Source organism: Chinchilla lanigera, unplaced genomic scaffold (genome assembly GCF_000276665.1).
Source record: "Chinchilla lanigera isolate Chin_1 unplaced genomic scaffold, ChiLan1.0 scaffold00173, whole genome shotgun sequence".
In the NCBI taxonomy this organism is placed as follows: Eukaryota; Metazoa; Chordata; class Mammalia; order Rodentia; family Chinchillidae; genus Chinchilla; species Chinchilla lanigera.
This window is the reverse complement of record NW_004955574.1, coordinates 1268675-1283529: the sequence shown is the minus strand read 5'-3', so window position 1 is coordinate 1283529 and position 14855 is coordinate 1268675. Positions and strand designations below refer to the sequence as shown.

Genomic DNA, 14855 nt, shown 5'->3' with positions numbered 1-14855 from the left:
CCCGGCCCCCTCGGGCTAGGGGAGGGGCGTGTGGGAGCGGCGAGTCCCCAGGCCTGCGGGTGCCCGCGGGCTGTGGGTCCTGGGCCGTAGCAGGAGGCGAGAGCCGAGGGGGGCCGCGCCCCGCTTGGAGGCGGGCAGGATGGCGGGAGGAGGTGAGGGCCCGTGTCGTGGGAGTGTGGTGAGCGGCGGGGAGCAGTTGGATTCAACTTCGGCGCTCTGGAGAAGTTCGGAGAGGAGCAGCAGGCGGGGAGAGGACGGAGACACAGGCAGAGCCCGCCTGGGGGCCCAGGTCGGCCCAGGGGCGGAGGCGGGGAGGCTGGCCCGACCCTCCTTTTGCCCCTCGGAGGCTCCGTGTCTTCATCGCCAAGGTCAGGGTTTGGCCAGGTGATGGAAGGACCCTGTGCCCTCCCCGTGAGTGTTCTGGGGTCACAGGACTGGGAAGTGCAACCCCGAGGCTCCTGTTTCTTCGGGCACGAGTGCGCTGTCCTGTCCCTCCACACGCGTCTACTGCTGTGTGCCAGGCACGGTGCTCATGTCCCTCTGCCTGGCTGTGGGCTGCGTGTGGGGCTGCGGGTGACTCCAGGGGCGTGGCCCTCAGCCTCCCTGTCCTGATGTGCACCTGCGTGTGTGTGAGACACGCACACACACGTGCACGTGATTCCGTGTGTGGTGGAGTCCCGTGGTGAATGGGTGTGACGTGTGAAGACACACTCAGGCATGCACATCTGACATCTGTGACATGCTCCCGTCCCACAGGACATGTCCCGGGGACCCCGTCTCTCTGCGTCTCTGAATTTCTGTACCTTTCCCACCCCGACATCCCGCCCCCTCACCCACCTCACTGGGTCTTCCTCCTGGCCCTCCTCCCACAGTCGGGAATCCTGAGAGGACGTTTTTCCAAACCCCAGGGCACCAGGAACAGCCCTGGGAAGGTGCTTGCTTGGTCTGCCCCTCCCGCAGCTCCTTGGGGCACTGGGGTTTCAGGGTAGGGGCCAGGTCGCAGGTGACAGAGGGCACCTCCCCTGGCTCTGGCTGTGTGGCGCTGACTTGCGGGGTCCGCTCTCGCCTCTCCCAGTACGATGAGCTGCCCCATTACCCAGGCCTTGTGGACGGCACGGCAGCCCTGGCTGGCTTCTCAGAGGCAGCGCCCCCAGCACCCGGAGCCCCTGGGCCTTATGGCCCGCACCGGCCGCCCCCACCTCCAGGCCTGGACAGTGATGGTCTGAAGAGGGAAAAGGATGAGATCTATGGGTGAGTGTGGCACACGAAAGCTCCTGTGCCTCCCCGGGTCCCTGTGCCCAGTCCCTGTTGCCGTCTCTGGGTCTCTTCCTCTCTGTGTGTCTGGTCTTCCTGTGTCTCTGTCCACGTGTTTTCTCCAGGTCTCATTTCCTCCCAGCCCCCCCCCCATGCCTGTCTTCATTTTTTCTCTTTCTTTCTGTCTTGTTTTTTGTTTTTTTTTTTCTTTAAAGAGAAAAATCTCATTATGTAGTCTAGGCTGGCCTTGAACACACTATGTAGCCCAGCCTGGCCTCACACTTATAATCCTCCTCCTGCCTCAGCCTCCCAAGTACTGACTGGGACAGCAGGCATGCACCACCGCACCTGATCGCACCTGCCCTCACCAGCCCTCTGCTCTCCCCGCTCCCAGACACCCGCTCTTCCCGCTGCTGGCCCTGGTCTTTGAGAAATGTGAGCTGGCCACGTGCTCACCCCGAGATGGGGTAGGGGCTGGGCTGGGCGCACCCCCTGGGGGTGATGTCTGCTCCTCCGATTCCTTCAACGAGGACATCGCTGCCTTTGCCAAGCAGGTGAGCAGGGCCATCCAGCCACAGGGCGCCAGGAGAGCCACGGGGCAGGCAAGACACGGGTGGTGACCTCGCTGGTCTCTCTCTTCTCCCAAGGTACGCTCCGAGAGGCCCCTCTTCTCCTCCAACCCAGAGCTGGACAATCTGGTGAGCCCTGGGCCCTCCCCGGGCCTCCTCCGTATCCCTGGGACGGTTGGAAGGGCAGAGGGGAGGCCCTGGTCCTCGCCTCACACTGCGGCATTGTTGCCCATTTACAAACGGCAGAACCTAGAGTCTGAGAACAGGACTCGGTGGCCTGAGTTCAAATCCTGACTCTGCCACTCTGGCTCTGTGAGCTGGGGTATGCGGTGCTACCTCCCTAGGCCTCAGTCCTTCTCCGTGAAGGGGAGGAGAGATGGAGCAGAAGAGGGAGGAGGGAAGGACAAATCCTGGGACTGCACCTTTTTGGCCCCGAGCTCCCTGCAAGGCTTCACCGGAACCTTTGGCAAAGGACTCTGGGAAATACAGTTTGGGGGCGGGGCAGAAGCAGGGGCGAGATGCGCATGCGCACTGTGTCCCAACCCACTCCTGAGCCGGACTTTTCTCTCTCTCTCTGTTCTCCCTCTGTCTCTGCCTCTGTCTCTCTCTCACCCTCGTAACTCTGGATTCGTGTCTCTGTCTCCCTCCCTGCCCATTGCGTTTCCTCTCCTTCTGTCTCTGTCGCTCTGAGCTGCCGTTCTCTGTGCTCGCAGATGATCCAGGCCATCCAGGTGCTGCGCTTCCACCTGCTGGAGCTGGAGAAGGTGAGTGCTTCTCACCTGCCCCGGCCCCGCCGCCCAGCTCCCTCAGCCCCGTGCTACCCGGTCCCCAGCACCCCAGCCCTGGCCCCCGGGTGGCCCCCCCAGTACCCCGGTGCCCCCCCAGGTCCACGACCTGTGCGACAACTTCTGTCACCGCTACATCACCTGCCTCAAGGGAAAGATGCCCATTGACCTGGTCATCGAGGATCGGGACAGTGGCTGCAGGGAGGATCTCGAGGACTACCCAGCCTCCTGCCCCAGCCTCCCAGACCAGGTGGGTCTGAGACCGGGCGTCCTGGGTCACAATGCCCCGGCTGTGGCCCGGCCGCGGGGCATGCATGGCGCAAGGTCACACGCCAGCAACGCGACAGCTGTGCAAGTGCACACACGGACACACACCAGCAGCTGCAGGCACCACCCACGGGCTCAGCTGCGCCCACGCCGGCTCCCACGCAGCTGCCCAAACCCAGCTACACAGCAGACAGTAGCACCTCTGGTGCCCTGAAACACCAGGCCCCGGGGCAGCAGGGCAGACGTGGTCGCTGATTCAGCACCAGTGTTCTAGAGTGACAGCCGGTGACATTACAGCCTCCTGTCACCAAACTCAAACACAGCCACGCTCGGACCCCACTGAGCACGCCCCCCCCCAAGGGCTGCTGTGCACAGCAATCAGGCCTCGCACGAGGCCGAGGCACAGTCTCGTCGAGGAGCTACACACAGGACAGCTGTGAGGGTCCCAACTCTCCAGAGACTTACATGGAGATAGAGAAGTGACCCCTGAGGCTGGGCGTGGCGGCACACACCTGTAATCCCAGCACTCGGGAGGCTGAGACAGGAGGATACCTGTGAGTTCAAGGCCAGATTGGGCTACATAGCAAGGAGACCCTGTCTCCAAAAAAGAAGTGACACTTGGGGAAAAAACCCCAAAGGCCACAGCCGGTGGTCAAAGGGTCACCACAGGCAATGAGGTCAGATGCAGGACCAGAGCATAGTCAGTGCACACAGGTCAGATGGGCTCATGCTCAGTGAGAGCCGTCGCATGTGACCACTGGGGACAAGTCCCTGGCAGGCTCCTATTCAGCCCTCACAGCCCCAGGCACACTTGTGTGAGAGTCCTTGGTGCCCACGCCCACCCGATGTCTGGGTGGAGTCACAGCCCCCTTGTGTGGGTGTCACAGTTGCCACATGCACAGGGCTAAAACCAGGGCGCCACCCTCAAACCCAGGCCACACAGCACCCCGGGGTCCAGGACAACCACACACACACCGCAGCACGCCTCGGCCACCACCATGTGTCAGCGGGGGACACCATGCCACACTCACCAACTCACACTGGGGGGAGGGTTCTGCGCCACACTAAAGTCCAGCCGCATCACCTCAGCTCCACGCGTCACCCATGGCATCCGGTCATACTCCAGGCTGTGAGAGCTTCAGTGACAGCCATGGCCGCGCTCACAGGCCTTCAGACCCGAGTCGCCTCACAGCGTACACAGCCCAGCCACGACCCCGCACAGCCCCTCGGCCCCAGGAGAGAGCTCCTCTGAGCCTCACCAGGAACACACGTGTCCCCACGAGGAGCGAGGAGGTCACAGCAGCAGGACGGAGGGCAGGTGTTTGTCCCCAGGTTGCCGTGGTGAGAAATAGGCCACTTGGCAGAACCAGAGCGAGGAGAGGATGTGCGGTGCGTGATGGTGGCGCAGGCTTTTGGTAAAAGGACATACTTAGCCTGCAGCCGCCTGGCAGAGGTCAAACCCCATCTTTATTTTATGTATGTATTTATTTATTTATTTTCTTGTGGTGCCTGGGATTGAACCCAGGGCTTCCACACTGAGCTACATCTCCAGACCTTTTTTTTTTTTTTTTTTTTAAGACAAAGTCTTGCTAAGTCACTAAATTGCCCAAGCTGGACTTCAACTTGCAATCCTCCTGCATCAGCCTTCAGAGAGCCGGACTAGAGATGTGCACCCTCATGTCCAGCTGTGAATCCCATCTTAAACCAAGGCACAAAGTGATCCAGATGTGGGAGCAGTGGGTGGGTGGGCTTCTTGGAGCACAGAACCAAGCCAGGGGGCGGGTCCAGCACAGTGTCAAGTTCCTCAAAGTGGGTCCCAGTTTGGGTACAGAAAATACAGCCCCAGGCTCCCTTATCTGCAGTTCTGAGATCCTAGAATCTCTGAAAACTCAGTTTAGACTTTCTTCCCCCCCATAAGTTTAGTGCAAAATCACTTGGCAGCAAGATCTGACCTGAACTAATGAGAGGCTATTTATAGCCTTTATTTATTCCACTTAGTTAAGTATTCATTCACTTTGCTGTGGAGATGTTAATGAGTCTGGTGACGGGGTTGTGCCCAGACCCTGCGGGGTGGTCGGGAGATAGTGGGGTGTGTGCTCCTTTACTGTCTGCTGTGGTTGCAGCATCCAGCGCCTACCCCAAGGATCTCTGTGAAGGGGTGCAGACTGTGTGACTGCCACACGCCTTCCCCGAATTAGCTTGCTGAGCCTTTACCACAGAACAGTGAGCACTACTGTCGTCTCGCACTTTCCAGTTGAGGAAACAGGCACAGAGAGGTGAAGTGACTTGCCCAAGATCACACAGCCAGGAAAGAGCAGAAGCAGAAACTTCAAAAAAAAAAAAAAAAAAAAATTCCTGGGTGTGGTGGCGCACGCCTGTAATCCCCGCACTCAGGAAGCTGAGGCAGGAGGATCATTGCGAGTTCCAGCCAGCCTGGGCTACGAAGTGAGCTCAAGGCCAGCCTGAACTGCACAGCGAGATCTGTCTCAAAAAAAAAAAAAAAGCTTCCCCTGCAGGGGTCTCAGCTCTGGGGCCTACGGTCAGTGCCGTGCATCGCCCCAAACCTTGGCACTAACCCCCTAACTCTTGTTCTCTAGAATAATACATGGATCACAGACCATGAGGACAGTGGGTCTGTACAATTGGGGACCCCGGGTCCATCCAGCGGCGGCCTGGCTTCCCAGAGTGGGGACAACTCCAGTGACCAAGGTGAGAAACTTAGGAGGCAGTGGAGGAAGGTGGTGAGGCTTGAGGTTAGACCAGGAGTGGGACTGGCAGAAGGCGTGGACAGTGAGGACAGGGCCATGGGCGACGGTCCTGGACCCCGTGATCCCCGCTCTTGGCTGTCCACTGGTGCATTGTGCCCGTGGTCCCCTCCAGGAGACGGGCTGGACACGAGCGTGGCCTCGCCCAGTTCTGCGGGAGAGGATGAGGAGCTGGACCCAGAGCGGCGGCGGAACAAGAAGCGAGGGATCTTCCCCAAAGCCGCCACCAACATCATGCGGGCCTGGCTGTTCCAGCACCTGTCGGTGAGCCCTGCTGCCCCGGGATGCGGGCAGGGCGGCGGCCGGGCCGCAGAGACCAAGCAGGGAGGGACCCAGAGACGAGACCGGAGGGTGACAGAGCACAGCTGAGCCTTCCCTGAGGGCCAAGTGCTACTAGGGGACCCCGGGTTGTCCAGTCTTTCCCACGGCCCAGCTGCCGCGCATGCGCACATCACCCATCACCTCTACCTCCCCCACCCACCCACACACCGGGGAGGGAGAGAGGGTCTGTTAGAGCCTGCCCAGAGAGGTTAGGGGACTTGCTCAAAGCCACACAGGCAGACCTGGGTTCAAACACGGGCAGTCTGGCCTTAACCGCTGCACCACACTGCTCCTGGAAAGAGGCAGAAAAACAGCCGGAGAGAGGGTGCAAAAGAGAAAAGACACAGAGATGGACAGGGGCCGGTCAGTGCCAGACAGAGACATAGCTGGACGTGAGTCGGTAACCCCAGCACTTCAGGAGGCTGAGGCAAGAGGGCTGCGAGTTTGAGCTCAGCCCGGTGACTCATTGAGACCCGGTCTCAAAATAGAAAAAAAAAAGTTGGAGATGTGAAAGCCCTGGGTTCAGTTCCCGGCACTGGATAAGCAGGACAGGGAGAGGCGCAGCCGGGGAGGGAGACTCCGGACTGCCCCTTCCCCGCCCCCTCCCGGGCGAGTCACCCAGTCACTGGAAGAGGCGCGGCGGAGTCCCTGCCTTGGGGGACCAGGCGGGTGACTCTTGTGTTGGCCGCAGCACCCGTACCCCTCCGAGGAGCAGAAGAAGCAGCTGGCGCAGGACACCGGGCTCACCATCCTGCAAGTGAACAACTGGTGAGTGGCGGGCGGGGGCGCTGTCCGCGGTGCTGACGCCGAGCCGCGCCCTCCGCACCGCTCCGACTCCGCCGCCTCCCCAGGTTCATCAACGCGCGGAGACGCATCGTGCAGCCCATGATCGACCAGTCCAACCGCACAGGTGGGCGGCGGGCGGGGAGGCCGCGGCGCTGAGCCAGGCCGGGCAGACCGAACCTGGGGGCTCAGCCTGCGCCCCACCCCTTCGCAGGGCAGGGTGCAGCCTTCAGCCCGGACGGCCAGCCAGGGGCGGGCTACACTGAGACGCAGGCGCACGTGACTGTCCGGCCGCCCGGTAAGCCCCGCCCCCAGTGAGCTCCGCCCAGTAGCCAGGCTCCGTCTGTCAAGGAGTTGGCCCATCTTCAGATTCGGTTTATGAATAATAAATATCTCATTTGCATACGGGGAACAAACAGAAGATGCCCTTGCCATTTTCCTGGTCCCCATATTTTCCTTACAAAGCTCACTTCTGCGCTCAACCCATCACATTGGAAGTCTCTGCTTTTTCTTTTCTTTCTGTTTTATTTTTGGTGCTAGAATAGAACCTAGGGCCTTGAGCGTGCTAAGCACATGCTCTGCCACTCAGCTACACCCTAGACGCGACTCGCCTTTTTTTTTTTTTTTTTTTTTTTTGAGACAGGATCTCGCTATGTAGCTCACACTGGCCTAAAACTCTTGTATAACCCAGGCTACTCTAGAGATCCTCCTGCCTCAGCCCCACAAGTGCTGAGATTACAGGGATGTGCCACCACCCCCAGCACCCTCATTTTGAGTGTTTTTGTTCTGTTTTTTTTCCGGTACCGAGAATCAAACTCATGACCTCGTGCTTGCCAGGCAGGCCCTGTGCCGCTGAGCTAAATCCCCAGCCCCAACACTCTCATTTCGAGAGAGGGTCTCACCATGTTGCCTAGTCTGGTCTCCAGCTTTGAGGCACAAGTGACTCTCCTGCCTCAGGCTTCCCAGTAACAGGGACTGCAAGTATCACTGCACCCAGGTTTCCACTCTTCTTTAAAGGGCCAGCACCCTCTTAAAATATGACTTGGTCTTCCCGCAAAGGGGTGCGGGAAGGGGTGGAAGGGACTCAGGGACATTGTGGGTGGGAAGACCCACTAACCCTCCTCTTTTGTCTCCCAGGCTCAGTAGGAATGAATCTAAACTTGGAAGGAGAGTGGCATTACCTATAGAGCCTGCGGTCAGGACAAGCGTGAGTGTCCACACGGTGGGCCTGCGCACCTCACACACCTTCCTAGACCTCCCGACTCCACAGGGGGCCGGGGTCCCTGAAAGGAGGGTTCTCCAAGACGTGGTGGGAAGATGATTCATCCACCCTCCACTCTCCCATCCGTCCACCTGTCCATCTCTCCATCTACCCATCCATCCATCCATCTACCCACCCATTCACCTACCTTCCATCATCCATCCATCCATCCATCCACCCACCTGCTCCTCCATCCATCCTCCCATCCACTCATCCACCCATCCATCCACCCACTTGTGCGGAAGTGGACAGCAGACAGCAGTGACAATCCAGGGCCATAGCTAAAACAATAAAACATCACTTTCCCATCACCACTACCTCTGAGGTAGCAGGGAGACCACTTAGGGGAATCAGTCTCCAAATGGGTCACTGTAGGATGCTTAGGAGTATGCTGGAAGTGGGGGTGAAGGTAGTGGGTGGGATCATTTGCGATCCCATGTCTCAGAGTTGCTGTGGTCTGGCATCATGGAAGTGCTTCAGACAAGCCCGACAGGGAGAGATTATTCTGTTTTCATTTTACAGATAAGAAAATGGAAGCTCTGGGAGAGAAGTCGCTTGTGCAGGCTCACCCTGCTAGGAACAGCAGCAGGAACAGCATGTGCCAAAGGCTGGGGCTGGGAGGCAGCTTCAGCCCAGAGTTTCCTTTAGCATATGCCCAGGAGTTTCTAAGCACAGATCAGATCTTGACTCTCCCAGGATTAAACCTTCTGTGGCTCCCTAGTGTCTTCTGGGCAGAGACCAAACGCTGTACCCCAGCATCCATCCACCCATGAGCCCAGTGCACATCTGAGACCCCTCTGTCCGGCAGTGGCTAAGGCAGCCCAGCTGTCCCACAGGGCTTTCTGCGGGGTGGACGGACCTGTCCACAGTGATGACCCCCGGCAGGCAGCACTGCGGAGTGCTGGCCCAGGAGCCCACAGGGCCCAGCAGATCCAAGCCAAGAGGAGGGCTGGGGGGCTTCCTGGAGGAGGGGGAGTCTCACCCAGACCATGGGAGTCCAAGAGGGGTCCAGGGGCCTAGCTTTGGAGAATGGGGGTGCCCAGTAGCAGGCACAGGACTTGCGAAGGCCCAGGGCACGTAGGACCCGAGGGGCCGTGCCCCTCCCCCTACACAGGAGAACCTGGGCTGGGCCAGGCGGGCGGTCCGGGAGGCAGGCGATGGGTTCAGGGGACACGGAGAGAGGAGCACGGCTGCGCCCCGCGGGCTCTGGGGCCTGAGCTGGGAGGAGACAGTCGGCTGGTGCAGGCGGACGGCAGTGCGGGCGCTGAGCGGCAGGTGGCGTCTGCGGTCCTCAGTGATGGGGTTTCTCACGCCCAGCCCTCTCTTCCCTCCCCTCCTCGCCGCTCCCCTCTGCCTCCACCGCGCCTCCCTCTCCGCCTCTGTCTCCTCTCCCTCTTCAGGAGCTGGGGCGGAGTGCGGGGCCCTCACACTGAGCTACGTCACCAGCCCCCTCCTTTCACGTTCTTTATTGTGAGACAGGATCTTACTAAGTCACTAAGTTGCCCGGGCTGGGCTTGAACTTTCAATCCTCCTGCCTCAGCCTCCGAAGTGCTGGGAGGACAGGCGGGCGGCGGCCGGCTCCTCTGTCTGTGCCGCGGGTCTGTGTGCATCTTTTCTTCCACCGCTTCCCCCGTCTTCCTTCTGCAGCTCTCCGCAGCCCCTGCCTCCGTCCTGCTCCTCTGTCTCTACCTCTCCTGCCTCCGCCACCTCTGCCACACTGTCCCTTCCCGGTGCCCTCTCTCCGCGTCCCTTTGGGCCCCCTCCCCGCTGACCGGCCCCTCCTTCCTCACCACAGACCCTGCCTCTGGACTGCGACCGCCGGCCGGCGCCTGCTCGGTCCCCACGGGCCCTGGGCTCCAGGACTCCAGCTCTCCGGGCCCCTCTGCTCAACGCCTACCTCCCTGGGGCCCCGGGACGTGGACACGGGGACCCGAGCGTCCACCTGGGGGCCTCTCAAGGACAGAGACGTGGCCCCAGCCCTGCCCCCCACTCTGTCTGCCAGGGCCGGGCCTCTCTGCAGGTGCCAGTGGCTTGGGGCCCCAGCTGTGGGACAGAGAGGGCACTGGGAGCGGGCAGGGGCCATCGGGGAAGGAGAATCTGACATGTGGGGAGACTCTCGCCCCCACCGCGCCCCCTCCCTCCCCCACCGCCCCTCTCTGATGTCTTCTACCTTTTTTTAGTGATAAAAACCGCAAACACGCAAACCCTCCAGTTAGAGTTCTTGCGTCTCCTCCAAGAGTTCAGATTCGCACTGCAGCCCGAGAACCACAGACGGTAATGATCACCGACAGTCTGCAGCCTCCGCTCTGCTGAGCTCCCTTGTGTATCGTTTAGTTAGCGCTGTGTCACAAAAGCCGCCCTAAACTGCAAGACGTCATGATGCCGGGGGCTGGTATTTTATACCAGGCAGGGCCGGGCAGCTCTGCTGGCTCTCACAGGGCCTTCCGCGTGTCTGCTGTCAGCCGGTGGTCAGCAGAGGCCCTGCTTGTGGGTGGGGCTGGCTGACCACAGGGACAACCAGGGCGAAGGACCCAGAGGCGCTCACTAACAGGAAGCTGCAGTTTGTTCCCAGGGGTGGGGCTGGGCTGCCGGGGCCTTGGGCCGCGCATCCTCATGGAAGTGAGGTGCTCTGGGCCGTGGGGAGCGCCAAGGCCGCACGGCCAGATTCTAGGGAAGAGCAAGTGCCTCCCTCTTTGGGGGGCACATGGGGTGCTGTGAATTCGTGCTGCGAGACACAGCTGAAGGATGAAGGGTAGCGGCTGTGTTTGGATCCAGCTTCCGTCTGGGGCTCAGGGGCTGCATTTTGTGTCCTGGGGGTGCACGGGTGGTGCAGCGAGGCTCAGGGCCCAGCGGTGGCCCCCACCGCTCTGGCCCCAGGCGAGGGGCTCCGCTCGTGGCCTCAGTTTCCACAGCTAGGATGGGAGGTGGCGCCGCCCACTGCGGTGGGGGGCCCCAGTGCGGGGTTCCCTGAGGGCTGCAGGGAGGGGCTGACAGCGGGAAGCCGGCTCTGAAGGGCTGGGGTGATTCAGTGACTGCTGGCCCGCACACAACACACGTTCCACCCAGCACTGAAAAAAAGCAAGGTTATTTCCTTAGAGGCTGTAAATAAAGAAACTGAGGCTCAGAGCCCGGTCTGACCTCTCCCTGGAGCCAAGTGTGGAGGAGGCTTCTGCTCCACTCTGCTCTCCCAGCTCTGCCCCACGGTTTCCAGTCTCATGTGTCCCTACCACACCCCACGCTAGAGCCCTTGTGTGGGCTGTGTCCCTCTGTCCCTCTCAAATGGGCTGTGTCCTGTTTTGAGACAACGTCTCTCTGTGTGGCACAGGCTAACCACCTTGAACACAGGGCAGTCCTCCTGCCTCAGCCTCCTGAGTGCTGGGGTTAGAGCCCTGTGCCCCCAAGTCCAGCACCACTGTCCCTCCTGGCTGGGCCACATCCCTCTGTCTCCCTTCAGCCCCTGGCCCATCCAAGCAGCCTTCTTCATCTCCCCCAATCTGGTCTCTTGCACAAAGTTCACACACGGGCAAGCACACATTCGCAGTTGTACGCACACTTGTGCAAGCCCGTGTACTTTCACAGGCTCACACTGACACCTGCACCCTCCTTCTAGTGCACACACACCCGTGTTCACACTTACACCGGGGCGCTGTAGGACTTGGGCGGGGTGACACCCACAGCCAGCACGTGGCCTTGCTGGTGCCCCGACGAAGCTCAGGAAACGCGGTCACTCAGCGCCACCCAGAAGCATGCTGTGTGGCCCCAGCGCGGGGCAGAGCCGGCCCCGCGCTTTTTGTGCCCCGGGCCACAGAGGCCACTCTGGCAGCCCCGGACCTCATGGTCTGGCCAGGGACTCATTCCTGGGTCTGAGCTCCTCAGCCTGGGAGAGCTGCTCCCTGCTCTGCCCGATGGCTCTTTTCTGTCCCTGCCAGGCTGGGTGCAGGGCTGGCACTGACAGCAGTGGCTCCAGTCTGACTGCTGCTGGCCCAGGGCACCACAAAGCCCCAGGCAGGGCCTCGCCTGCGAGGACATGGACAGTGCCACAGGAAGGTGCCGGCTCAGGTTCCTCCGCCTGGCCCGGCTGCCCCCGCTCCCCTCTGCAGAGGCGGGACCCCCGCACCCGCACCTCCCAGCCCAGCTGTGCGCATCTCCACTGTCACCCTGCTCCGTCCCCACTTCCTGCCCCGGATTCCCTCGCTCACTTCTTGCTGTTGTCACCTCAGCTCCCAGAGCTGGTGCTGTTCCTCTTTTTCCTGCTGCCCTGAGGCCTCTGCCAGGCCTGGAGCACAGCAGGTGCCCAGGAGGCCATGGGGAGTGGGGATGGGACCCACACCCCCAGCCTTATTTTATATTTTATTTTGAGACAGGATCTTGTTAAGTTGCCCAGGCTGGCCTTGAACTTGTGATCCTCCTGCCTCAGCCTCCAGAGTCACTGGGACTGCAGGGGAGCCCTGTTCCTTCACTCATGCAACAAGCACCCCTCAGGGCTGGGCCGAGTCCCTGCCCTGGGACATCAAGTCAGGACTCCTGTCCGGGGGAGCTGCTGTGTGTTCAGGAACTGGCTCCAGCGTTCCCTGTGAGGACAGACTCGGCGGGTGCATGGATAAAGTTGTGTAGGATTTGGCCATGTGTGGTGGCACACACCTGTAATCTCAGCACTCAGGAGGCTGAGGCAGGAGGATCGCCACAAATTCAAGGCCAGCCTGGGCTACATAGTGAGTTCGAGGGCAGGCTGGGCTACGTAGGGAGACCCTGTGCACCCCCTCCTCCATCACTGGAAACACCCCCACTCAATCCTCTTCACTTACACCCATTTGGAGGCCCCATCCGAGATGGAAATTGGCAGATGTTGGCACTGAAATTACTTCCCTGCTTTCTGGGGAAAGGAGCCTTGTATGTGGGCGGCATCACCCAGGAAGGAAACCTGCGGGGCAGGGGCAACCGCAGCAGAGCACTCCGTGAGTGTGCAGCTGTGGGAGCATCAGTGCTGTTGGAGCCTCCACACATGTCCCCAGTGTGCCCTTCACTGTGTCACCGTGAATGACTGTCGCTCTGGCAGTGCTGGGACACAGATGGGCTGAGTTCACATCTGTGAACATGAGTCTCCATACTATGTACGTCTGGCTGAAGCTGCCCCCAAGTGACAGGTGTCTGAGTCCTCGGGGGCCATTTCCTGTGCACCCTTGGCCCCATCACGGGGAGGGGTCACCTTGCTTACAGAGGCAGAGCAGCCACTGAACGACCGGACAGTAGCTCATCAACAACCATGATACAGAAGATGACATCACTTAGCACCAGGCATGGTGGTGTACATGGGAAATCCCAGCACTCTGGGAGGCTGAGGAAGGAGCATCTCAAATTCAAGCCCCACCAGGGCAATTTAATGACTGAGACCCTGTATCAAAATAAAAAGTAAAGCTGGGCATGGTGGCACACACCCGTAATCCCAGCACTCAGGAGGCTGAGGCAGGAAGATCATTGCAAGTTTAAGATCAGCCTGGGGTACAAAGTGAGCTCAAGGCCAGCCTGAACTAGGTAACACAACTGTCTCAAAGACCAAAAAAAAAAAAAAAAAAAAGTAAAAAGGGCAGGGACGTAGCTATGTAGCTCAGTGTGAAGGCCCTGGATTCACTCCTTAGTACCCCCCCCCAAAAAAATGCTGTTACCTAGGACCTGCACCTTCTGCATTTGTGAGGCTTCTCCTCAACGTCCCTGCGTGCAGCTGTCCACCCACGCGCTTCTCAGAAGCCAGCTCCGTCGCTGCGCCGTTCAGTGCCAACAGCGCAGGCGTCCTGGGCCAGGAACGTGAATCTAACCTGCATCCCGGCCAGGCGAGCTGCGGCCTGGTCAGGCCCAGGCGCCGGTCTGCGGCCAGCCCAGCACCCCAGGAGGGGAGGGGTCCCCGGGGGACCTGGGACCACGTGAGTTCCCGCCACCCCCGCCACCGGCTTCCTCTGGGCTCCCCCAAGGGACTCAGGACTCACTGAGCAAAAGGAAAGAATCCAACCCTGTGGGACCAGCGGGTGGGGCTCTAGGCTGGCACTGGGGTCCCCGTGGAGCGGGCGGCGGAGTCGGGGGACCTTGGGTTCGCGTGGCTCTGTCTCCCGCACCCCACCCCAGGGCCGCAGCTGTCCGGGACCCGTGGCCGCTGTGCCGCGTCCCAGGCAGTGCTGCGTCTCCGTCCTCCTGAGCCGGGGTCCGGGGCTCCGCCTCATCAGCTCAGGAGCCTCAGATCCGGGGACGCGGGGCCCGAGCCTGCGCCGGGGCAGGGCCGGCGACGGGTGCGGCGCTGAGGGCACACGGACCGCGGAAGAGGCCGAAGGGGCCGCACGGGCAGCAGTGAGCCTGGTGCCCTCCAGGGGGTGCTAGGGAGCCACGGGCGTCTTTCCCCCTCGGGCAACAGCATGGCTGAGATGTACTTTGCTTACTGCAAAACTCGCCCATTTTGAAGTTGTACATCAGCACCCCCGCAGCCAGCTTTAGAACCCGTGAACCCCCTCAAAGAACCCCTGTAACAGTGCGACCTTCCGCCCTGGCCGCCCGCTAAGCCACTTTCTGCATGGGTTTCCCTGTTCTGAGGTTTGTTTTTCCTTTTTCTTTCCTTCCTTCATTCCATCTCCCTCTTCCTCCCTCCTTTCTTGTTCAGTACTGGGTTGAACCCTGGGCCTTCCCCCTGAGCTACACCCTCTGCCTCTTTTGAGACAGGGTCTTGCTAAGTTACCCAGGCTGGGTTCCAACTTGTGGTCCTCCTGCCTCAGCCTCCCAGAGGGCTGGGATTACAAGCCTGAGCCCGCACACCTGGCTGAACATCTCATGGCAGTGGACACGGGTGTGTCTGCTTCTGTCACTTAAC

At 60.6% G+C, this 14855-nt stretch overlaps 1 protein-coding gene across 1 annotated transcript; it reads left to right on the top strand.

Moving 5' to 3' along the window:
- Positions 1-1075: 1075 nt before the first annotated feature.
- Positions 1076-10209, top strand: Meis3 (Meis homeobox 3; the record flags this gene model as incomplete). The annotated part of the gene is given in 12 exon segments (XM_013509540.1): positions 1076-1251; positions 1649-1808; positions 1902-1952; positions 2537-2587; positions 2709-2858; positions 5473-5584; positions 5756-5904; positions 6653-6729; positions 6813-6871; positions 6959-7042; positions 7882-7951; positions 9801-10209. Coding segments are annotated over 11 exon segments (1119 nt in total), but the record flags the coding sequence as incomplete, so codon positions are not given.
- Between the last annotated feature and the right edge of the window lie 4646 nt (positions 10210-14855).